Source organism: Triturus cristatus, chromosome 2_2 (assembly GCF_964204655.1).
Source record: "Triturus cristatus chromosome 2_2, aTriCri1.1, whole genome shotgun sequence".
NCBI lineage: Eukaryota > Metazoa > Chordata > Amphibia > Caudata > Salamandridae > Triturus > Triturus cristatus.
This window is the reverse complement of record NC_140582.1, coordinates 322,227,822-322,253,498: the sequence shown is the minus strand read 5'-3', so window position 1 is coordinate 322,253,498 and position 25,677 is coordinate 322,227,822. Positions and strand designations below refer to the sequence as shown.

Genomic DNA, 25,677 nt, shown 5'->3' with positions numbered 1-25,677 from the left:
TTAAGGTGTCCCATGTCATTGAGTTTTGTTTACCTTTTAACATGACCCAGTCCTGTCACTTGACCATAACCTAAAAGCTGCTGCTTGAGTGTTGATTCTACAATGAAAATTTCTGCTAAAGGCTTTTGAGGTGTGAGAATTTATAGTGTTCCAACATTTTTATTTTGCCCTTTGCAGTCGATAATGCTCCCTTTTTCGCTCTCCCTTATGATCGTCCTAGCAATACAATCTCCACTTCCCAGCCTTCATGTACATGATGTTTTCGTGCAGTTTCTTCCTTGTTGATGAAAGCAACCCGAACGCAGCAACATTGTGCCTGCATAATACAGTCACACAGGCACTGTGCACCAGCATGCCTGTCACTTTCATCAATCAGTAAGAATGCCAAAGGGGCTCAGTAGTGATGGGTGGCAGTAGATCTTCTAGGACTTTATAAATTAATGTCAGCCCCCCCCCACCCCCCCCGCGAGATGTTAGAAACTAGTTCATTTTCATTAGTTGTAATTCACCAGCATTGGATCTTTCATAGATTCACTGGCTTGAACCATTTCCTGTCATTGAGCTGCAAGTCCCATAGTGAATTTTAATTAGCAGTTATTACAATAGATGAATGAACAGTCAGTAACTGTGTCTATTCAGTGCACATTCAACTCACTAAAAAACACCCAAATGTATAAGGAATTCAACGTGCTAGGACATATTAACCCTTTTGCTGCGGCGGGAATTCCGCCGCAGCGCTGGGGGGGGTTTGGGGGCAGCGCGGTGGCGCGGTGCTCATGACGGAACCACTCCGTCATGAGCCGCGGTTGAGCTGTGCTCATGACGGAGTGATTCCGTCATGACTCCGCCCACTGCGCTAATCGCCCGCACAGGCGGGGAATTAGCGCCGCGTGGGCGGCGCGGCCGCCAACGGCCGCAGCATGACGGAACCACTCCGTCATGAGCACACGGCGACCGTGGCTCATGACGGAGTGGTTCCGTCATGAGTGGGGAAGGGGTTAAGGATTTTGGAGGCCCTGGGCCAAATTTATTTTAGGGACCTTGTGTTCAGAACAGCTTTGAATTTGATTCAATTTCAGCTCTTTCATGCCCTCTTTGGTGCAGTAACTGACGGTGCACTAGCTCAATTGCTAAATGTGTTTACATCTAATATTGAAGGATTGTGACGTGGTTTCAATGTTATAACAGTGCAGCAGTTCACTAATATTACTGCAAATAATCTCTGCGACACCCTCCCGTTTCTTAGATGTGAGGTCCTGTTTTGATCTAAAAGAACTTTTTTATGGATGTTGCAAGAATCCTAAAACATTTCTCTGCAAAATGTCTTTCACACACCACACACAGTAAAATTAATTAAACTCAAACTTGCTGCATTAATTGAATTAATTAATTATTACATATTTAAAACAATATTTTTAGGAATTATTCAGGGTTATCAGGGTAAGACTCTGCAGAAAAGAGCTGGCTCTCTCAGGGGGCACCCTGAGCGCCTGTGGCACTGGGCCAGAGCCCACTTTGCACATGCCTTAAAACGTATCTTAGATGAAGTCTCTCGACTGTTATCCTACATGGAGAATAGTCTTTATACCTACCTAAGTGGGAATTCCCAATGCAATTGGGATTCAGAGCATAGGATTACGTATACCCTAAAAAAAATCCTACTCCCAGAATGCAGTGGTCTGCCTGTCATCTATTTTTTTTCTCTAAAATTCTTGACTTTGTTTTTCTTCACGTAAAGTTGTAAACTGTGTTTTTGTTTCCTTCTTTGTCTTTGTCGAGATCACTGCTGAGACCCTGTTTTCCATGAGGCATGTAGAGATTGTATGTGCATTTTACCCAGTTCTTTGAGCATTCTACATGTGGAATTATTATTTTTTTCTGTAAGGATGAGCACTACGAAGGGAAAATGGCTGGTGGCCTGCTCAAATTGAGGACCACTGCATTAAAAGTGACACTCTGGGAGCTGTGCTTCTAGCGAAATTCATCAGCCCCCCCCCCCCGCACTTCCCACCCCTCCAATACCTCAAGTAGGCCCATTGGAGGCTTCTGGCACTTGTATGCGGTCCTCAATATCGAGAAAGTTACTCAGTTTTACTGTAAGTCATTGCATCGACCAGACCAGAGGTTCTTCATATCTAGAGAGTTCTTGACAGGAAGACCGATTTTGACACGTAGAAGTAAACACCAATCACAAGAGAGGACTTCTATGTTCATAAAGCCGGAGAACTATCAAGAGTATCATGATGCCAGACATGATCAAAAGAAAAAGTACAACGGCAGAAGACCAGGGTTCATCATCTGAGAGGACTATATCATCGCACATTATGCTGCCAGAGGATCATATCTCGAAGACGATTATGTCAGAAATGATCATGTGCCGTGAAAGGCCATGACATTTTCCCCTCAGACCACATCATCATGACGACCATGATGAAGATCATGAATTTTGCCCAGGGCATTGGCGATCCCATAAGATAAGAGACTGCGACTGTTCAGATTGTAAGGAACAGGATATTGGTCATAAGACCAACTAACAAGGTTATAAAAGCCTGCATGTTCAGATGGGCCCAGATCTTTGAGAGAGGGAATGGTGTCAAGTCATTTCTGTTCAAGTCACTAGACAGGGCTATAATCATAATGTAGTCAGTCCCCTTAATGTCAGACATGCTCTTCAATTGCTATTTGTAAAGAACCACGATTTACCATAATGGTGATTAAAATGTTTGTCAAATGTGTCCTTTTTATTGCAAAAACCTGTTCATTTTGAAACTGACCTTGAATCAAGGAGCGTTTTGATGTAATTTCTTTCATTCAATTACACGACGAAAGAGTTAAGAATATTTCCTTTCCTTTCTATCCATAAGTAATGTTGGAAGTGCAACACTTAGGTTCTCTTTCTGAGGTCTTGATATTTATCCCTAGAATCTGTGCCCCTCCCTGTGTGTTACCGATACCTGGGGTACTGGTAACTCTGGTGCTGAAGAGTTACCCGGGAGCCCTGAGATTCCACTAAGAAATGAGAAATTACCTACAGAATCTGGAATATTGAAGCCGTTTTTAATGCTAGTTCTTAATTCTCCCCCAGAGAGTTCACCTGATTTTAACATTTAAATCCATGGGTGAAACTGGGTCACTTGCTATTATGATGGGGCTTCTAACTCCTATTACAGCCTCCGTTGGAAATTCTTTTTTTTTTTTTTTTTTTTTAAAACCTTTATTGACAGTTCAATCAAGAACAAGTATGGGCCTACAACCCCCCGGGGCCGGCCGCTAAGCAATCAGAGCAAAAAAAGGCAAGTGTAAACACAGGCAGCACTTCGGGGAGCAGAATCGTAAGGCTAATACTGTGAACAAAGTAGGTAGGGCACCAGGAGAAAAAGGTTTTCATTTTATAATGAAACAAGGCAGAAGGATCAGGTGCCAGACTATTTTCAAACAGCAATTACAGGTATGCAGAGTAATAAACGTAAGCGATTTAAAGCAATCCATTAGGTCAATGGCGCAAACACAAGAACATCAGGATGGGGAAAAATGTCATAAGCAGTTGCGCCTGCAGTCCCACGCCAGAACTCCCGGAGAGCACCCCGGAAATTGTGGTACACACGGAGCGGCAACGAGTCATAGCAAAGGAGGTGTATCACGCTGATCCCAGAAAAGAAAAACAAAAAGAATCAGAGAAGAAAAAGGAGGCCATGGAAAAAGAGATAAAAGACTAAAGAATCCCCTCCCCCAACCCCCCACCCTGCACCTCTGCAGATGAGTACGGCCCCCCCCCCCCCAGCAGTGTGCCTGTCGCCCTGGAACCAGACCCGAAATATAGGAGAATAGGGAAAAAGAAGTAGGAAAAGAACCCCACCAGACGGGGGGGGGTAGAGAAAGTATTAATAAACTGGAGGAGGGCCTTCAAAACATACCCCCGGCTTCCCCCTCCCGCACGGTAAGTTTCCCCCAAAGTGAACAATAAACGGCACAAAATCTATCTTCTCAAAGAAAAATGGGGAGCATTATGCACCTATTATGCTGTTAGCTATGCCAGGAGAGCACGCAACCCCTGAGCCCGCCCGTCCACTAGATGACCACCCCTGAAGGATCAGCCTCATCCCTGACCACTCTTTGGGAGTCTGCCCATGCCTACCCCTCGACCCAGCACCATATCCGATGTTCCAAGGTAGAGGATTGTCCAAAAACGTCCGAGAAGCGACGCACACAGGTGGGGTGGAAGTCTCTGAGCATCAACACAGTCCGCAGCGTGGAGAAACAGGCTTCCCAGTGCTGCACAAGGATATGCACTGCACTCCAGGTCCAGGAAGGCAGAAGCAGCCAAAGCAGACAATAGTTGCTGGAGTTGTCTCTGGGTCGCAGGAGGGCACGTACGGGACGAGGCTACCACATCCCACTCAGGTCTAATGCCTCCAGGGCAGATCAGGTCCTCAGCTGGACGAACACACTGTAGCATACTGGCCGGAGCGTCCAGCCGTGCACTAACCTCAGGGGTGGCCGCCAAAGTGTCCTCCTGTGCGCAGTGTGGGTAGTCCCTGTGTACGTGCGGACAGGCGGGCCGCCACTGCCCCAACGCCGACGCCACACCGTCAAGCTTACTCCCCAAGACCCCGACACCATGAATCAAGGAGGAGTGAAGAGCACCAAGGGCCTCGAGGAGGTCGCCGTACCCCAGCACAGCTCTCTGCGATCGCGCTGCCACACTCCCGAAAGTCGCACTCTCACAATCCCGCTGCGGCCCAGCGGACAGGATGGTAGGCTTCATCGCAACAAGATGGCCGCCAAGTATGCCCGACCCTCACCGGGGCCGGGACCCCGGGACAAGCGTCTCGATGTCCACGTCGCTGGTGACCGGGTTCCGGGGGCAGGCGAAAAGTTATCCGTTGCGTGGTCACGGGCAACAGTCGTCCCCACTACGGACCAGCTCCCGTAAAAATTCGGGGGCGGCCCGCAATGATCAGGGCAGGATACGGGCGGCGGCCGGGCAGCTCACCATCAAAGGCAGGGGCAGCCACCGGAGGGTCTGAGAATTGCACCCCCGGGCATGCACTCGGTCCGCTACGCTTGACAGTAGAGACGACCACGACGAAATGTAGGCCGAGTTTGGCACCGCTCCGGTGGACCGACTCCACCCAGTCACAACAGGCCGCTGTTGTTGAACTGCCACCCGGCCACGGCGTCCACTCGAGGTCCCGGCTCCAGGGCCGCACAGGCCGCAAAGTTCAAATGCACATTTCTCCAGCGATACCGCAGCCAGAAACCTCGGAGTCACACAGTCGGGTGCCTCTCTCCTTCAGAAACACGACCGCGTAGCACAGGTTAAGGATCTCGTGCAGGATATCCGTGCGGGATGCGGAGGTTCACGGAGCCGGGAGTCTACGCTGCCGTCCCGGTCGCCATCTTGGCTCCTCCTCCGTTGGAAATTCTTAATGTGTGCCGTAGTCCCTAGAACTAAAGATTCCACACATCAGCATTAAGTATCATTGTTGAAAAGTTCTACGGGGCAATCCACTTGGCAGTCTCCACTTGCCCTGATTTGCATCCTGCTCCGTTCTTTTTTTTAAACTTCTCCACAAGCTAAAATTCCCCCTGAAGCACCCCTGCAAGACAAAGCCACCTGGTCAGTTGACCAATGGAACTGTGTGGGCTGAAGAAACCCAGGGTTAGTCCTTGCCAGTATCTAAGAACCTATAACTCCCACTTTAAGCTCTTTAAAAATATTTTTAGATAGCACTTAAATCTTCCCTGTGTTTACATCACCCAAACACTTTCCTAACCTCTAAAAGGAACATTTAACTTTATTATGAGCTGTTTGATGTCTTTGAGTTTAATGCTCTAGTTTTATTATACTTTTGTTAAGGCACGCCCTGTCATCCTTCCTTCAAACTCCAGGGATGTTGTAACATAAGGATAAGGAATAAGGCAACTCTATGACAGCGAGGACTGAAAAATTGAATGAAAGCTTGAACAAATGCACAGCCTCAGGATCTTGCGCTTTACATTCCAACGCACTTTTCACACCGCAGACAGTTTCGTTTCGTTTCGTTGGTTTATGGTGACAAACGTCTTGTGCAGAGTTCCAAGAGCTCTGCTTTGGGCCCTCTTGCGATGGCACCCTGTCATTTACAATCTGCTTCCTCTTTGTGTCTTTTAAGACCCACTTGTAAATACGTGCTTGCTCCCATCGCATTACAGTTTATGTCAAGGCACACCTATATGTACTGTTTTGCGTTCTACATAGGTGAACACCCTCTCCCTGGGGTACATGTTCCTCTGCTCATTTCACACTTAGGGGCCGATTTTGAAGTCTGACGTACCCGAGTCCGTCCGACGTCGATCTGGAACTGGGACCGACTGACCTGTCGAAATTCCCAAACCAGTAAGTAGGATGCGACCGAACACTGTTCGGTCGCACTCCTATTCTTTACAATGGGAGCTTGCATTGACCGGAATACATGCTCTCATTGTAAAGAGCTGAAGTGCAGTTCATCCCTTTACCCCGTCCCGTGGCAGGCACCTCAAGGTGCCTTCCACCGGGTGCAGGGATCAACAGGGGGGCACCATAGGTGCCATCTCGGCTGGCATCCGGAGGCCTTGCACCCATAGGGGCCCTGCTGGGGACCCCCAAAGTCGGAAAGGCTGGCACGGAAAGGCTGTCGGAATCCGATATTGTAATCCCTCGGGCGTAAAGAGCCGTCCTTGGGATTACAGGAGGCATTATTGGTTTTCAATTGAAAAGTACTACATACAAATAAGGCACATTATGTGCGTATTTCTGAATTTACAGCAGCCTTATCAGCTAGTGTAGAGAACAGTAACCCAAAAAGCAACTGAACAGCACCCCCCTCTCAGCCCCTCCCCCACTCCAAGCCTGGAATGTGGCTAGTACATTCTTTTGGTCTCTTTTTATATGGGTTATTCTAGAGAGATTTATGCATCTTGTTTGGTCTTATCGGCTTATGTTACCAGTTGTGGTTGGTCAGCTAATCGCAATAGTTTCAGGTACCTTGTACAGGTAAGTTCTGTATATTCTAAGGTCAAAAGTTTCAGGAAAGGCTCCCAAAGGTCTTGGATGGAAGCTCCAGGGTTCGTGAGCATCAGAGAGATTTACTCCATCCCTAGTAACCCCCACATTCTGTTCAGCCACCCCAAGTGAGTAGGTATAGTCGCAGTGCCTACCTCCCCATGTTCTAAGAGGAAAATATGAGCGGGTTAGGGAGGCCCAACAGAGTGTAACCACGAAAGCGGGGAATTTGGGTGCTGAAGTGGAGGTCGATGTCGTCCAAAATTGCTCCCCAGTAGTTTGTCAAGTGGGGGCATTCCCACAGCAGGTGAGACAGAGTTCCCAACATGCCTCTAACGAAGAGGGCTATGCATCGGGTTCCCTCTGTATAATCGTAGGGGGGTTAAGTACCAGTATGTAGCGATTTTCGTAGCCATCTCAATGCTCGCTACATTGTGAGCTGAATGACTAGCTAGTAGCTCTATAGTAAATATCCGTCTACTACTAATCGGAAAGTGTCCTGCCCAGTTCCATTTCCCCATCTCAGTTGCTTGGGGGATTTCCCAGGTCCGGGGTCATGTTTGAGGTAGGGCAGTTTCTCTTAAAGGGCGTAGGGACTACCCCCCCCCCCCCCCCACCCATACTTGCCTCTTTCATTTTTTTAAATTACATAAATCCTACCTGCAGTAAGTGTTGATTGCTCAGCTATCCTATCAGCAGAGCTTCTGGCCCTCGCTGTGCGCAAGGTTCAAGCAGTCAAAGCACTGACATGCTCAAGCACTTACTGTGCATGAGCATGTTGCAGGATTTGCAGCGCTTGACTGATTTAAGCCCTTGATTCTGTGGCCTGCCGGAGCGTAGGGCCACTCCTTTTCCTTGATTAACCTAGCCCTCTCTGACTGATTGCACTTGGGCGCTTCAATGTGCAGCCTGGGCTTCCCAAAACAGTGCGTCAATCAGCGAGGTTTTGATTTGGAGGCAGTGCATGTGATCGGCGTCATCCCGGACGCAGTCTCACGTGCTGTAAACCGATACACTGCGCATATTTCAGTTTGGTAGAAACATGCACGCTGCAGATGCTTAGACTACTGCCTGTTAGATTCCCCAACTGGTGTCCGCACAGAGCCGCAATCACTCTGATGCGGTGGAGCGTGCCTCACTAGAATGTTCCACTTCCTTTCCTCAGACCATCCCCATCAGGCGCGCAACACCCATTGGACTTACAGGTCTTCAGCCCCCCCCCCCCCCCCCCCCCCCCCCGTCGTATGTGGCAGCCCGGGATGAGACAGCTTCCCGGCGCACACAAAGCCGCACCCGAGCACTTCACAGGTCTTTAAAAGACCATTTGCATGTTAATGAGGCCTTCACCCCTTCTAAGAGCCCCTGCAGCTCCACTCTGCCTATGGCTAAAAGATTCAGCCCCCCCCCCCCCGAAATTTTTTCTTAGCCCCTCCCCGAAATGTGGCTCTAGTTGCGCCTCTGATCCCCATACAGTGTCGCCCCTTCATGCTTCACAAGACATGGCACAGGTCTGTCAAGTGAGCGCGCCAAAGAAGATGAGGCGAATACTTCCGTGCCTCAGTCCGGGTGGTTTGGCAATGTCCATTGTTCAGCAGCTCCTGGTGGCTGTCTCAGCAGGATCGGTGAGGAAACGGTTATTTTTTTTTTTATTGTTAATATGATTCCTTCTCCTACTGATTGTCTTCTGCCCTGCCACTCCAAGGCCCCAATTAGACGTGGGCGAGCCTAAACATAACAGTGAAAGCTAAGGGATGTCTCTGGCGCTTACAGCTTGGCACAAGCTGAGCTTTGGCAATATCTGAAATGTAAATGCATCGTGCAATAAAAATGCCAGCTAGCAATAAACGTTGGCCTTTTCAGCATGCTTATTGCCCTGCTCAGTGGTTAATGTTTTAATGAGACTAATAAGATGCCATTAAAACTCAAAAATGTATTTCTTTAGCAGTGAAAGCTTTTCACCCTGGTATATCACGTTATATTTCTCTATCAATATGTGTTATTTAAAAGTGGGAGTTTTGAGATGTGATTGACCTAGGGATGACAGTGCTGTTAGCGAACTAGGCGGCAGTCTTTTACAGCAAACCAAGGAGACTTTTATTTACTGTGCGCATCATGAACGCATGTATTTGAAAGTGCCCTAATATGTGATATTGGACAAAAAGGAGGCTCGGTGAAAGAAGTGTTCGCCTAGCATCACATACTTTCGTCCAGCAGGGTAGCCAGGGTTGATCCCAGATTTTCCAGTTTCATTCTGTGCAGTACAGTCACGCGAGGGCATATCTCTCTGACATTTAAAATGAATGCTTTGTCCTTAACTCTTAAAGGATGTGATTGGAGCATGGGGTGACAGGCAGACGTTTTATTGTTAAAGGAACTATTGATGGACAGAATGCAGAACAATGTCATACATTCACCCAAGTACAGATATCTGGGCCTAAATCCATCGTTTTTTTGCTCACCATGCCATTCCAGTTTGGACCCAGCCATATGCAAATCAGTCTTGACCCTGTGCCTAATGGGAACAGTCCAGCCCGAACTGCCAGGCCAGGTCCTCCCTGGACTGGAAACAAGCATCCTAGGACCGGTCTCGGGGTTTCACCCCTCTTCAGCCAGGATAGTCTAAATAGCAACATAGGCCTTCCCTAAGGCAATACAAATGCTTTGTAACAGACACAGGAGTTCTTTTGCCACGAGTCACACAATGCTAAGCCGAGGCCAGGATTTGAACCTAGGTCCCCATGTCATATGGTCAACAGCTGTAGCCATTAGGCCCGATCGCCTCCTGTGAGAGCTCTTCTGGTTTTAGGTTGGGGGTTCCAAAATGACCTCTAACTGAGCCAAAACCAGCCTTCTGGGTTGAGCCTGGCTCCAGCTTTGTTTGCTCATGCTTCTCTGTCTCCAATCCCTTCTTTTCTGGCAACCACAGACCTTCACACCAAGCCTGCTTTTTTGCTCCTCAATAATAAAAATAAAAAAGCTTTTTTCAAAGTTTCCATCGTGCTGAACAATTAGACTTGGACTGTCTTCTGGGAGATGATGTGTTGTGAGTTTGTTACCAATGAGGGAAAGGGATCAGGGGTGTTGAACCCAGTGTTTATTCTATTTGGAAAGCGTTCTTATGCATTCTTCTTCTTTTCACTTCGCGTGGAACGGTTTGTATATGTTCCTATTCTCTCCAAGCATGTGTTTCTCTGGCTTTGTTTTTCTTGCAACCTACATGTTTTTACAGCGCCTACTGAAAGGTATGATTTAGAGCGCTATGGCTGTAGCCAAAAGCCATGGGAATTTCTCATTATGCCTGTCACTGTCATACAAGGGCTCGGACTACTTGCTCTTCCAGTACTTGCACACTGTATTCGAGCAACAGAATGGCAGTCTCTTTTTCCCACCGTGGCACAGTGGAGGTGAGTGTGTTTACCAGTGTTGATGTGAATGATGCACAGTTCATGTCAAACTGGTCACCTCCCATGGAAGATTTATTTGTCGACGCAACATGCTTAATGCACTGCTCGGTGGTAAATGTTTTGATGATATTAGGTATCAAAGAGAGAGAGAGGAACAAGAAAACTAGTTTTCGTCCCCTGAGAACGTTTATGTAATCAAAAGGAACTAGCCAATGTAAAGGAAGCTTCAAAAACTGTGTTTTTGTAAAGGAAAGAAATACTTTTTCTTATGAAATAAGAAAAAGTATTTCTTTCCTTTACAAAAACACAGTTTTTGAAGCTTCCTTTACATTGGCTAGTTCCTTTTGATTATATAAATGTTTTGATGAGACTGTTGATTATATAAATGTTTTGATGAGACTGTTGTAATTGTACCAACATTCCAGCCAACCGAATACTGCAGGGTCACACTTTTATTTTCAAAATAGTAAATAATTAAAAGATGTATAAAAAACAGCTCTTTTAGTTCCAGAGCGCACACACTTGAATTTCAAACAAATTAGAGCCTGAACTTTAGGGCTGAACATGAAATGAAGCATTGCTTATTATGATGCATCCACATGCCTGTCACATGTTTATATAATTGTGGGGCTACATTATGCCTCGATTAAGAGTGCCTAGAGGAGGGGATATTTAACACACTGGTTGAAAACTGATATGCATGGGTAAAGAATTTAAATCGTTTGATAAATTTCACTTATTACAAATTTGAGCCCTCTATGATTGGGTGTAGCTTGCGGGGTTGGTCTTATGCCCCACAACCTTTAAAATTCACAAGCCGCCACTGACAGGAAGCTCCTCGAAAGACAGGCTCTCCGAGCCCATCGTAAGCCATTCGGAAATCCTGTTTGGATTCATTTCCGACCGGCTCCATCAAAATGGATCAGTTGAGAATTAATCCAAACAGGAGTTTACGATGCCGTAGGAAAAGGCTCCGACCCTCGGTCGGTGCCGTTTCCTACGGTATCTTAATCGGCTCCTTTTTTGGGACTTCACCTGTATGGCTTTGTCTCCTCTGTCTCCGCTTTCATGTTGATGCTGGCGAGATCCCCTGTATGCTCTATGATCATAAATGCTCCCTATTGGAGAGATAGATTATGGTTTTAGAATGTGCTACAGCTAGCGACTCCCGCCTCCTGGCCTGTAACAAATTCAACTGCAAATGTGGGACTACTTTCGTCTAGGGCCCAGTAAAAGCGCATAAATTGGGCACTTTAGCAGTGAAAAATAAAATGTGTTCCCCTCTTCTAAGTTATCAAAGATGCCTCAAGTTTTCAATATGATGAAGACCACGGTACTTAAACTTCTTGCATCTGCTTTTCGATACACTTGGGGTGGTTCGGTAGTGGGGAAAATGGATTCATCTCCTCAAAAACATGCTTCCAAAGTTGCCATTGCGTAGTTGATTTTATCATTGAAGGTAATAATGCTTTTCTCTAGGGATGGGTGGAAAAATCTTGCAAATCGTGACACTGGCAATATTAGTCTTTTTCTAGTAGTGAAATTAGCTTGCTAAGGCCATCCAATTTCTATACTTCATATGGGAGCTCCACACAGTGTCAGATTAGGGCCAAAAATAAGAGAACAAAAAAACCCAACAGATCTGGGTATAATGTGCTGACGCATGTAGCATGAGGGCGAGAGACACAGGCGGTAGCTAGCAGAAGTGGACAGAGAGGGCTTCAGTTATAAAGTAGCCCCCCCTTGTTCAGTTAAGTGCAAGCACTCGAGTGCAGGTGGAAGGACACACCCACTGTCGAGACCTATGTGTGAACCTTAGGGTAGGAGACTTAATTCCTGATGGGCCATCTCAAACTGTCGTTTTTCAGAGTGCAGAAAACGGGTTTAATTGAGTTGAGTATTCATTGGCATCTAATTTAAGCACCAATAAATCGTTTTTATTGTCTGCTGTATAGACAGCCATTAATAGTATAATTATTAACTTTTGCCTCCAGTACATTACGTATATTGCGCATTCTAGGGTCATGTTAAATTACTTGCCTAGTTTGAAGACCTGAAGCAGCACCTCTTTGGGAAATTTGTGCTTTGTCTTGTTGTTCTACCATGTTTTTGGTAGCTTTTGTTAAGAAAACCGTATGCCCTTTCAGATGTTGCGACAATATGTACCACTTAAAATTTCTCTTCAGCTCTTGGGGCCTCATGTAGGTCGCCAAATACCGGTCGGTAACGGCCGATTTTCGGTAATTATACCGTTACCGACCGGTATTTTGGCTTTTGGTATGTAGGGGGCTCATTTTTGAATTCGGTAATTTACCGAATCGGTAAAATTACCGAATCGGTAATTTTACCGATTCGGTAAATTCCGAATACAAAAATGAGATGTAGGGGGAGTGTGTGGGTGATGTTTTGAGTCGGTATTTACCACCAACTAATAGTTGGTGGTAAATAATTAATGGATGTGTGTAAGCATTTTGAAGCGCTTAGCAGTGTGCAATGTGGCAGACATACATGCCCTTAGGGCATGTATGTGTGCCACATGTGCACACATGGCCGAATCAGGGGTGCAACAGGGTGTCAATGTGACACCCTGCCACCCTTGCATGTTCTCCACCATTACCGAATCGGTATTTACCGATTCGGTAATGAGGCATACCTTCCCCTCAATGGGAAGGTATGCCTCATTACCGAATCGGTATATACCGATTCGGTAATTACCGAATTGTAACGAATCGGTAAAAATTACCGACTCATTACCTACATACGAGTTACCACTTCTTAAATACCGATTCGGTAACGTTCGGTATTTAAGAAGTGGTAACTGGTATGCTACCTACATGAGGCCCTTGGTCACTTGTTACTAAAGCGGGAGGGGTGAGACAGTCCTTCTGATCAGTCAACTTAGACCCAGGAAACTGAAGTTCCTAAAAAAACAAGCATTAGCAAAGCCAATAGGTCTCGCTTAATCAAGAGCTATTGGCTTTGCCAATGTGTTGTACCCATGTTGTACACTAGCGTGGTTGCTAGAAGTTTGTGGCGTAGAGCGTGGCGTCTAGTGGAGTGGCTTAGAGTGGAGTTTCGTAGAGTGGCAGAGAATGTTCTAAAGTAGAGTGTCGTAGAGGGGAATGTCGAGGGTGTTGTGGAATGGTGTGAAGTGGTGTAGAGTGGAGTAATGGAGTGGCGTAGTGTTGTGCAGTGTCCGAGTAGTAGAGAGCGTCATAGAGTGGAGTGATGTGGTGTCGTAGAGTGGAGTGAAATGGTGTAGAGTGGAGTGATGTAGAGGGGCATACAGTGTTATATCATAGAGTGGAGAAGAGTGTTGTGGGGTGGAAAGTGGCGTAGAATGGAGTGGATTAAAATGTTTTATACTCGAGTAAAGTGTTGTAGAGTGAAGTGGCTTATAGTTGAGTAGTATAGAGTGGAGGGATATAGAGTGTTGTGGGGTGGCTTAGAGTGTTGTGTAGTGATGTAGAGTGGCGTAGCATAGAGTGGATTAAAGTGTCGTAGAGCGTAGTGGTGTGGAGTAGCACAGAGTGGAGTAAAGTGTCCTAGATTGGAGTAGCATAGAGTGCCGTAGAGTGGGATGGTGTTGAGTGTCGTAGAGTAGAGTGTCGTGGGGCAGAGTGTCAGGGACTGGCGTAGAGTGGAATGGACTAGATTGTCATAGAGTGGAGTTTTGTTGCATATTGTAAAAGTGTAGTAGGGTGGCCTTGAGTGAAGTGTCATAGAGTGCATCTATTGAGTGGAATAAAGTGATGTGGAGAGGCTTAGCATAGCGTAGAGTGGAGTAAAGTATCATAGAGTGGAGTAACAGTGGCCTAGAGTGAAGTGGGGTGGAGTGTCGTGCTGTGGAGTATTGTAGAGTGGAGTGGCATGGAGTGCTGTGGACCCAATTGAGACCAAGTGGGATGGACAAGCTGCTGTTGGCATGATGTTTAGCCAGGCAGCTCCCTGCTGTGCCCCTCAGAAAATTGGCACCCCGAGCCTGGACCCAGCTCACCCATGCCCAAGGCTGGCACTTGTAACACCAATCCGACAACAACATCAGAGCTAACACTTGATTTTACCAGGTTTTCTCAAAAGATGTTTAGCCAAGTTTGTCATTGTATGGATTTCTCCCCGCTTAAAATATTCATGATTTTCCTGCAAAGCTGCACAAATTTGCTCAATGTCCAGGTAATATCATGTTAATCACCGCAGTGATCTTGTGCTTTTGGTTCTCAGTCCTGCTCCCTCTAGACAAACATGCACCCTATACCTCTTTCTGTACCTCCTACGTGTAGATAGAGAGAAAAGAACTGAGGTGTGAGGTAGACAAGCTCCCATTCCAATGTGACGGTTTTTTCTGCTAGGAATGTTCTGATATCCTGCTTGTGGCCACAACATTTCATACGGGACCTAGATGTTTGCCACTACAATTGTCTGTGTGATCAGTACCTTTTCTTCAGCATGAGCAGTCTTTATTTTTTTTTTATCTGTTTGAATTGGGTTGGTTATTTAACAGTGCCCGGGAGACACCTTTGGAAGAAATGGTGTTTCTCAGCTGCTATGCAGTGAACAATAGTAACTGTGGTCAATCATCTTTATCTCTTTGTGCCAACTATAAATGGCGGATTGATTGGATTGAGTGATTGGATTGAATAATTGGAGTGGTGTTCATTCATGCTCCTGTCTGTCCTGCCCCTGCCAGAGGTGCGAGAACAAAATATGACATTGGACGATTGAATGGAGTCCTAAGTGGAAAAGCAACTTTCCCCCAATAAATGGAACCCACACGTACCCTGTCCATGTAACGAGCAAAACTTTTGATTTTGTATTAATCTGTGATTCTGTGGCAGAACGGAAGAATGGTTGCTCGTCTCTGAGCTGAGAAATTGTGCTGCAGCTCCTGGCTTTTGGCCGGTTGGATTCTAGATAAAGGCTTATCGACCAAGTGTTTGAGTTAAATATTTGCGTTTTCCCCAGAGGCTACAATCATGAACCTTGGCCTCGGGAAGTGCCCAAGTAGATGTTGAAATGCTCCCGGGAGCCTTGAGAAACTCCACCATAAATACTTATTTCCACTCCCTATTGGTTGTAATCGTCTCAGTTTCCATACATCGTCAGTCTTTAGTGTGGCTTTTTTTACCCACTGAAAGAGATTCAAAACTAAGCCAAAATCTGCTTTTAAGGAGACTTTCTTTATGTACTTCTTTGGTATGTACTCTGCCATTGGGACGGTTCAGAGTCGATTGAGACACTGTAAGACCACAGAAATGCCTATTTAAAGCACCCACAGTGACCTTCAAGGGACATGCATTTGAAGGGTATGATGTCTCCCTGGAAGCCTCGAGCTCACACTGTAACTCTACCCACAGTGCTGCTGATCATCCAGCTTCTCTGTGACTAGTGATGCTTCGTATCAGAGTGCTCTCGCCCAGACGGTCCTCTGAGTGCCGCATCTATGACCTCGAGTCTGGTCAGTGCGTAAGTGTTCAGGCATCCATTAGAGGTAGAGTTGCCCTCCTGTGAGTCACGTCGTTAGCCATATTTGGGTTCATCTCTCTGTACTGCAGCTACTATTCAATTAGGGCATCGGCGTGACTTCGAAATGTATGCAAATCATATATCTGCCTACTGGGATACTCGGTCTTCATAGAGGCTTCTGCTAAGCCCTTTCCATCCCACCCAACCTAATTCCAAGTGTGAGGTCTGCATCTTTCTGGTTTAATGAGAAGTAGGCGAATTTATGAAGACCGCTCCAAAAACGTCCTTCCACCAATCAGCAACTAACTATCTAACACCTTTTGTTCCGCTTCCCATGTCCTCCACTAATGAAAATCTCTGGATTCCAATTTGCATCAACCGGGTTGATGTGCAACCTTGCTCTGTTGAACACTGTGGGCCCCCTTTGTGATGGCTTTTTTTGAGCGCTAAGATATTACCTTAGGGACATTTTGAAGAACTCAAAAACACTGTAAGCATGCAGAAATGCCAGAGTGGTAGCCACTCTTAGTGAGCGGAGTGTGCATCATGCGGCAAACCATTCAAACCCTTCCGTCCCACCTCCCTACCCTTGCACCCTAAATTCTCTTAAGGAAATGTTACTTTATCCAGGGCCACAGCTCCATTACATTTCAGTTGCCTGTATTTGTTCAGCATGGATGTGTTCTAGAGTGACATGCCAAAAGAAATCTGAAGATGCTGTTAGATCGCATAGCATATTGGGGATCCTATCGACATCACCAGTTGCACATTCGTTCTCTCCAAGGCCCACTGATTTTTTGATTTATTTATGTTTTTTACAGCTTTGTAATTGCTAGGATTGTAATCGTCAGATGGCAAATGTTTGCAAAACTTTCTGTACTGAAAATCGTGCTACAAAGGTAGTATTACTGGCTGCTGGTCTTTCCCGCGCTACACGCTACGAATCTCTAGTCCTGCGCACGTTTTAAGGTCCGCTTGTGGTGATTGTTCTGCAGTGCTGTTCTTGTTTATGATGCTGCAATTTTAGAACTGTTTTTTCCTTTGCAGGATACCCCTGGATTTATTGTAAATCGTCTTCTCGTGCCCTATCTGTTGGAAGCAGTTCGCCTTCACGAGCGAGGTAGGTGTGCATTAGTAATTTAGGAGAGTGGCGACATTTATATTGTTCCATTAGTAATTTAGGACAGTGGCAACATTTATATTGTTCCATCGGGCTACTGAAGTGAAAAGGGGACAGGAATGAGGCACAAAGTACAAATGTATTGTCCGAGTTATATTTGGATGTCATTTAAGCATGAGGCGGGTCTGGGCAATTTTTTTTTTATTTTTTTTTATTTTTTTTTTAATAGCTAACCATCTGTGGCCTTGAGGTGGGTTGTGGCTGTACAGCATGCTATACTCCATGCTTAAATGGGCAGGTACTGTCTGCTTCTGAGTACCAGCAATTTGTTTGAGGTCGAGCCTGGGCAGCGCATGCGCTGCGAGGCATGCTGTATTGAAGTATGGACTTGAAGCTCCGCCCACTCTCTGCCAAACTTTTCAATTTGCTCCTGTTACTGCCTTTTCTAAATGCTATCTTTTGATTCGTGAATAGGCTTAGCAGTCCCTCCTTAGTACCTCCTAGTCTGCATTTGTAACCTCCCATGAGGACTGGATCTTTCACTGTGTTGTTACTTGGTGTGTTGTATTTACAGTCGGTAAGCACTATATTTTTTAATGACTTTATCCTGTTGTACACCGTAGGTGTTTTGCTGCAGGAGACCACTTTTCGACTCTCTGCTCCTCATCACGGGGGAGGGGCGGAGGACAACCGCTTTTAAACTCTCTCTCTCTCTGCTGTCTGATTCTCTTCGCCCGGGCGCCTTCCTCAATATTTCAGCAAAGCACGGCGCATGCAAACAATGGCAGCCGTCCTCGCTAATGGCACTTTAAAAAAAAATATATTGTGCTCGCTTTTTCTTTTTTTCTTTATTTATAAAGAAACCGCCATCAAGTTTGCAATCTCCATGGCCCTTAGCTTTCTTCTCAAACTGAAAGAAAATGAAGAATCCTTTGTCCTAAGACAGGACAGAGGGCCTCCAGCTAAGGCTTTACTTCTGCCGGTCGGTGTGGAGCTGGCGTTAGCTGCTGCTGATGGGCTACACTGGCTCCAGCTCTGATTCCAGGCCCCCCCCTATCTAGGCTGTCCCAAGCAGCCCACGAGCAGGGGGTTGGTAAGGCAGAGAGCCAGGCCGTTGACATTAAATGCCCTGGACCTAGGCAGTACTCAGATCCTGGCCTCACTCTCTCTTCTATATGCACACAGGGGCAGGGCATGGACATTATTTGCATATGAGGTGCCTGTCCTTGATAAAAAAGGACACTGGCAGCCAGAGTTTACGGTAAAGAACTTGCCTCCCCAGAGTTCCCGTGGGAGCAGGAGAGCGGATGAGCATCAGCTGCTGAGCAGTAGTCCCTGCAGCCCCTGCTACATAGAGAACTGGCCCGTGTGAAGTGCCTTAGAGCCCAGTGTGAAGCAAGTCAAGGCACTTGGTAACTAGCATTTGCAATGCAATAAGTCTTGCAATTGCGAGATTTTGAGCTATTGGCATTGTAAATTACAATGCCTTTTATTTATGTGTTTTAAAACCTGCAATAAAAAAGGCATTGTCATTTACAATACCAATAGGTTAAAGTTTTGAAAATACGAGACCTATTTCACTGCAAATGCTTGTTTATCTTGAGAGGGAGAGTACCTGCACTTCTCAAGAGTGACGCAATACGTTTAATTGGAGAGTACCAGCACTTCTCAGAAACAAGCAGGTACTCTAGTTCAGAGTATCTGCACTTCTATTTCTCCATTTCAAGCACTGGCCTATACTTGAATGATCCGGTGAAATCAGAAGAGTGTGAATCCTAGTTGTGGATGATAGTTGGCTAGGGTGACCAGATGTCCCGGTGGATTTCCCTGGTAATTCCTTGCGACCTGACGCTTTTCTCAATTTTAAATATATGTCCAGTTTTTTTTGGGCAAAGGTCAAGTCATCCTGCAAGTTGAAATCTATACTTTAGTTTCCACAAGCGCCTCTAATGTCTGAAAAATTACTTAAGTAGTAATTTATTGTTTTCTTTCCGGGTAGTGCAGGAGGAGTTCAGCTACGTCCTCCCAGCAGATGGGATACGGAGTGGGGTGGGCTGGGGTAGGAGGGCAGGGGTAATCACAGGATGTAGGTCATGTTACAGCTAAAGTTTTGAAACTCTAGCCTTGTAAAGGAAGAGTTCAAAAGAACAAGTGTTAGAAGCCTTTAGTCCTTCTTCTATATCTGGCCTGCCTGTTTTTGCTTTTCAAACTCTGGTCACAGTATGGTAGTCTAATCTTGTTTTGGAACCATTCTCATAAACATATCTGCCAAGTCACATTGTGCTATCGAGTGTCACACAAATTCGGCTCCCTTCACTCGGTCACGCAGTGAGGAGCCAAAATCCTACGGTGGAAGGAAACACAAGCTGAAAACCACTATAAACGGAGTTTAACCTCTTTTTCGGAGGCTGTAAGCAGCCGATGTCCATTAAAAGGTGTTAAAACACCCCAGGACATCGGCCTCAATGACCCTTTACTTTTATTTGTCTGGGAAAGGTGGTGTGTGGGGGCTTGTTGAGGGGCAGAGTGCCTCTTAGGGTGCTCTTGGCATGAGGCCCCTGCCCCACACAGTGGCAGAAATTTGCATGTTGGCAGCACTAGTCGAAGTGGGCGGGTTCGGAGTGGTCTGACATGCCTATACTTGTTTAATTTAAGGAAAACAGTTTCCCTACATACTGTGAAAAGATAACACTCTCGGATGGTTAACTACGACAGCTGAAAAGCTTCAGTGTAAGGCAGGGAGTCTCCTGTGCTGTGAATCCGAGGGAGGAGCAGCCAGCTATACCACTCTTCTTGCTAGAGTGCCTGCTGCCTGAAAGAAATTTAAATGTGCACAACTGGTCAATTTGCAAACGTGAAGGGAGTTCGGATGATGGTATTGGCTTTAATTAACGGAATCACTTGACACATCATCCTGACACAGATTTATTATTTTTGAGTGGTATTGGAAAGGAGTTACCAGCTGAGCGGTGTAGTCTGTGCTTTTTAGGTCTCGCCTGGCGTTGGAGCGCGCATGCGCTTCTAGTCTGCGAGAGATATTGTAAACAGAGAATTTCTAAAAGGGACTCTAAGCCCCGCCCCTCATTTCCATTGAGTAGCGTTTATGGTAAACGCTGGCTTCCCATTGGAAAGGAGGGTTTTTGGTTGCCGCCCTGTCTGTTTTTTGGACGGCCCCTCCGGACACGATCGCCTGCTTTCCTTCTGTCATAAAAGATTTCTTATCAGAGGCTCTGTCATGCTGCCTTCATGGCTGGAGCACGCGCCAGTCCGGCTCTCTCATTGGACGTGTAGTGACGGATCATGCTGCCTTCACGCCTAAAGTAAACCACGGGCAGTCAGCACACAAATCACTCGCAGAACGGCAGCCCCTTATCAGGAATAGTGGAGGTTGGGCAAAACTTCGTAATGCAATTCAAAGGCGCGTATAGTTTGGCAACTCCATTAAATGGAGTGATGCGTAATCAGCCTGAATAATATTTTGTAAATGCAGCGGTTTTCTTGGACAGGTTGAGCAGTAAACATGATTGTTCTGCGCTCTTGGTAAAGCGGGAACAATCACAGACAGCGGGCATTTTTGCCCTTTCCGATAGCACTTTAAAGACTCATGCGAAAACATGCTGTTTGCTGCCATGTACTGGTCATAGATTCACTGTTGGGCTCTGTAAGACTGCGTGCGAGTATCATTTAAACAGAATCCTGTCGGCACAGACTCCGAGTCCTGACACTAGATGCATTTTTGCTTTTCAGAACGGCATTATGTGCATAATTACTTTTAATGCTAGTTAAAACACTCTTAAGAGAGCTCTGACTGGAATCACACAGATCCAGCTCGGTTTTATCACTTTAGAAGGCTGCATTTAAAACCAGATTTGCATGCCAGATTTGTTTTTTTATATATATCTATATCTATAGAGAGAGTGGAGTGTATGTGAGATAGAAGGATGTGAAGCACTCACAGACGCAAACAATCCACCAGCAGTAACAGATGCGCGCACACACAGATAGAACACTCCTCACAGACAGCAGATAGTTAAAGCAGAAACACGCACATTTAGAGCACAGAGACACTGCTGGGCGTTTGCCTTTGGGCTATCCTGCTCTGGATTGGCTTTCAAGCTGAACTTTATTGTCCCAATAAGTTCCCCGGGCCGAGGCTCCCCGCTGCCTTCACACTTACGTCCACTGTAGAGAATTCACACTACTTGGGATTGAAAGGTTCCAGTTTTTGTCTGGAAACTGAATTAGGCGCTCTACAAACTTTTGAAGCGGTCGGATTTACAAGAACGCTCTGTATTTTAGGGGGTTTGGGCGCATTTTACTTTGTACGTTTGTCTTAAGAAATATAGACTTCAGCTTGGCTTTTTCGCCTGTCAGCGCAAGTCCCAGCGAGCCTTACACAGAGCAGCGCAGTCTCGTGTTTGTGTATATAAAATGTTAATACTTGGTTTAGCTGAGTGACACCTAAAAAGGATAGATAGGCCCCGCCTGCTTTGGTTAGTCACTCGCTGCCTTTGCCCCATACTGCAGACAGCTTATGAATGTATTTTACGCGCTGAACACACTCCAAGGGTCGACTATAGGCTATGGAGGAAAAAGGCATGTAAAGCAATATTTGTTGGATTGCATTAGAAAAAAAATAATATATCAGAATTGCAGTGATATATTGCGCTGACTTACGCTGCGAAAATAAAATGTTCAGGCCACGGCCAAATCGGGCTAAAGACGTGCTGAATGCTCTTCCGTCAGGGCGCCTTAATTTCAGGTGTCCATAAATGTATCATGGAATTGTTTTATCCTGGCAGGCGGCATGCTGCTGCAATTTTGGAATACCTTAAACAGCGTGGAGTTTTCATCTGCTACTTTTAAAAGCAGCACTTTGGTTCGGAGAGTAATAAACAACCAGATCTTTCCATTAGGGAAACAGCGGAACTGCACGGTTCACAGAGCGTGAACAGGAGGCACGGAACGTAAGGACAGCTTCTGCTTTGCCAATGTACTCACTCTTGTAGCCGGGCACCACAAGAGCTAGAACCCTGTAAAAAAACGGGGATTTTTCAGGGTGCATTTAAATTCTCCATCAATCAAGGCACAGGAGACCGATTACTGATTATGGCAATCTTAATATTTCATTAGTATAAATGGCTGGGAAGTGCCACAGAAACCGGGTGTATGTCAGTGTGTTTTTGTGAGATATTGGTATTGTTAATGACAATGCCTTTTATTATTGCAGGTTTTTTTATCACATAAAAGTCATTTATAAAAGGCATTGCCATTTACAATGCCAATAGCTCCAAAACTCGCAGTTGCGAGACCTATTGCATTGCAAATGCTTGTTCAAGTGTGTTAGCCCTTAACTATTCGCCTCTGGTTCAACCAGGATTCCATTCCGTGGCTGTCTGTTGCAGACACAGACCTAGCGGTTTCATAACGTATGATGGTGCATTTCTGAATGATTAACTTGCATTTATTTTACATTTAAGCTGTGTTATTTTATATGTACATACCTGAAGATAAAAGACTGAAAAAAGCTCAAGCATATTTTGTTTTTTTAGCCATGCTTTTGACCCCTCCCCATGTTAACTCACTCCGCCCCCATTGTGCACAGCATCACAGTTCCCTTACTTTTTAGGTCTCTCCTGGCGTAGGCTGCGCGCATGCGCAGTCTCGCTGGCGAGATTTAATGATATGGGGATTTTTTTAGTAAAGGGCATTAAGCCCCGCCCCTCTTTTCCATTGGCTGGCGTCACCGTTTATGGTAAACGGTGGCCAGCCATTGGGAAAGAGCTCTGTGTGACGTACTCTTTTCTCTTTCTGCCGTCCCACTTGGACTGACTGCCCTGACTTACTGCTTGCGTAAAAGGATTCTTATCTTTATGGGGCCAAACACATGGCCCCATAAAGATAAGAAACCTTTTAGCAGGTGAGGCCTGGGACGGCAGAAAAAGGGGAAAAAACAACGTCATGGCGAGCGCTTGTCTGTTTACGTTTTAGCCTGAAAGCGGGGTGTTGCGACACACAAACTTATATTAAATTAACTCCAAGCCGTCTAGTCAACCTTGTAGCCCACGCTGCTGGATTAAGCATGAACATTGGGGCGCTTTACATGATGCTCATGTAAAGTGCCCCAATACCTTTGGGTCGATTTTGGGCTATATAAAACTGCACACCTAAAAACATTACAACACTTTAAATATTCTGTTTGTGAGATTGTGTCTGACTGAGCTGAGTCTTTTACCCAACTGATAGTTACCCCGGATCCTTGTTTATAGTCCCCCTTAGGCATTCATCTACCCCCTCCCCCCACACATACACACAACATCCCGTTTCCAAGTTACAGGGCAGCCGGACACTGGCAATAACTTCTCTGAAGCACTTAACATGGCCCACTTGAGACCGCTCTTCTCAGAAATGCCCCCAACACAGTGTTTTGAGATTACTGAAGTAATTTGTATAAGTCGTGTTGGTGTGTGCTTTTTTCCTTAGGGCTGGGTGGCTGGGGAGGGAGTGCGGAGGCTTACTCGGGACAGGATAAATCGGTGATAATGCGAGGTACTGCACGGTTTGTGTGAACACTTTTATCGGTGTGTATTCTGTCCGTGGAGACCCGAATCACCAGGCCCAGGCAGGCCTGCGCGCTGCTCACTTTAAAACTGTGACCAGACTTGCTGGCAGCAAATGGGGCTCTATTTCCCAAAGTGTGCTTTTGTGTCCAGGCGGTGGGTTGGGTTTCTGCCTCCATGGAATGCCACACTTGGCAATCCCCCAGATGGCGACAGGCGATTTTGCGGCGCTAAGGGAGCAAGTTACGTCCAAGCACACAGGGGAGTGGCAGAGATGGTGGCAAGTAACTAGCGTGTAACCATTTACTTGCAGCACGGAGCACTAGACGCGACCTGTGCGAATGGCTAAGTGGTTGCCACTTTCCCCAGAGATGAAAGAAAAAGAAGCTGCAGTGCAAACTGCGTGTGTGGGCACAATTGCACCACCACATCTACCAAGAAAGTAGGGAGGGGATGTTGCATAACCGATAGAGCTGCCGACCTTGGAGCTGGGGAAGTAGGTTCGAGCTTCGGTGTAGGTTCTGCATCGTTGGATTCTGGGCAATTCACCTTATCTCCCCGTGGCCACCATGAATGAATGTGGCCTTGTGAACACAACTGGTGCTCATGTAAAGCACTCCAATACCTCCGGGTCGAGTTCACACTATATAAATAAGCACAAAAAAAGCAGATGGGCAAGGCTGCTAGATGCTGAAAGTAATTGCAGTTTAAGAGTAGAATAATACAGAATTAACTCTTGGTTTTTCACTTTTGTAGCTCCGTGCTCAATTGGAATGCTAGGTTACTTGGAGGACGCGCGCATTGTCTGTAAAGCAACAAGCATTGAAAATGCAATAGGTCTCGCCTTTGATTAAGTTAAAGCCATTTGCTTTGCTAATGGTGTTCTATAGCAAAGCAAATGGCTTTAACTTAATCAAAGGCGAGACCTATTACATTTTTAATGCTTGTTCTAATGTACTTCGACTGCTGCTTGGCAGGTAAGCAGAAATGTCTTGGTGTATTTGCAGTGCATGCTTGTTGAAGGCTGAAAGAGCACGCCCCGTGTGTGGGATGGTCAAAGGAAAGCTATGTTGCTGATACAGGTGCAGGTAACCCGAGTGTTTAGCATTTTGGTAGGGCGCCAGTTATGCAGAGAACTTCTTTGAAGTAGCAAAGACAATCCTATCTGAGCGTAGTGATCGCGGTAGAGGGGACCTATAGGTCAGGTCTCCTGTACCTAATGTCAGTTACCTTCAAATGCTCGCTATGGGAAGATGTTCTGCTAAAAATACATTGCGGAAGGACAGCAGGAAAGGGTGGGCCCAGCTCTGAGTGACTCGGTCCCCAGTTTTAAGCCAGACACCGGAAGCCATAGCGAAATACTTTAGACACAAAGTGCTTTGAAAGCGGGGTTGTCACTGTAACTTCCCCCAAATTTCAGGACATTAAATCCAGCTCTGAACAATGTGCTTCTTGCTCCAGGGTCTTTATTACATTGCTATGGTGCACGGTACTTGCCTGCACTAGGCACACCTCCGTTGTTGCAGCCGGTGCTGGCAAACACCAAGGGAGCAGCAAAGGGGCAAACACCAAGGGAGCAGCAAAGCCCCTTGCAGCCCCTACAGCACACGTGTCCTTCAGGGAACCCCCATTCAGTCCAAGAAGCATGAATATCTGTGAGACATGAGAGACTGGGGGACCAGCCACCATATTCTGCTCGAAGCCCCCATCATTTTGCATTATGCCACTGACCAGCACAGTCAACCTACTACAAAAAGAACGAAAATGCTCTCTTCGCAGTCCAATTGTGAGCTCACATATGCCCTGGGGAAAGTGCACCATAAAAAGATGGGCTAGTGGTTTGAAACCGCTGGTCCCTCTTTCAATACCTGTGGCTGGCCTGATTTTACAGAGGGTATGGAGATCCCACTGCAGACGGGTGCATTGTGGAACTGCCCCAGTGCACTGAGGGTTGGAGGTGCCATGGGACACATTGTGTGAGATCCCAAAATGTCCTCTTAGGGGGTGCGCAGAAACTGTGGCACTTCTGTCTATCTCACAGTCACTGCTCCTCCGTATAGCCTGTTTGTCCCAGCTCTTGCAGCTGTAATACTTCGCATGAGTAAA

General features: G+C 46.2%; 1 protein-coding gene across 1 annotated transcript in view; it reads left to right on the top strand.

Annotated features, from left to right (window-relative positions):
* HADH (hydroxyacyl-CoA dehydrogenase) overlaps nt 1-25,677 on the top strand; it is a 271,639-nt gene that overhangs the window by 164,846 nt on the left and 81,116 nt on the right. The window contains exon 6 of the mRNA XM_085641388.1: nt 16,939-17,011. Coding sequence (XP_085497514.1) covers nt 16,939-17,011 — 73 coding nt within the window. The remainder of the gene's footprint in view (nt 1-16,938; nt 17,012-25,677) is intronic.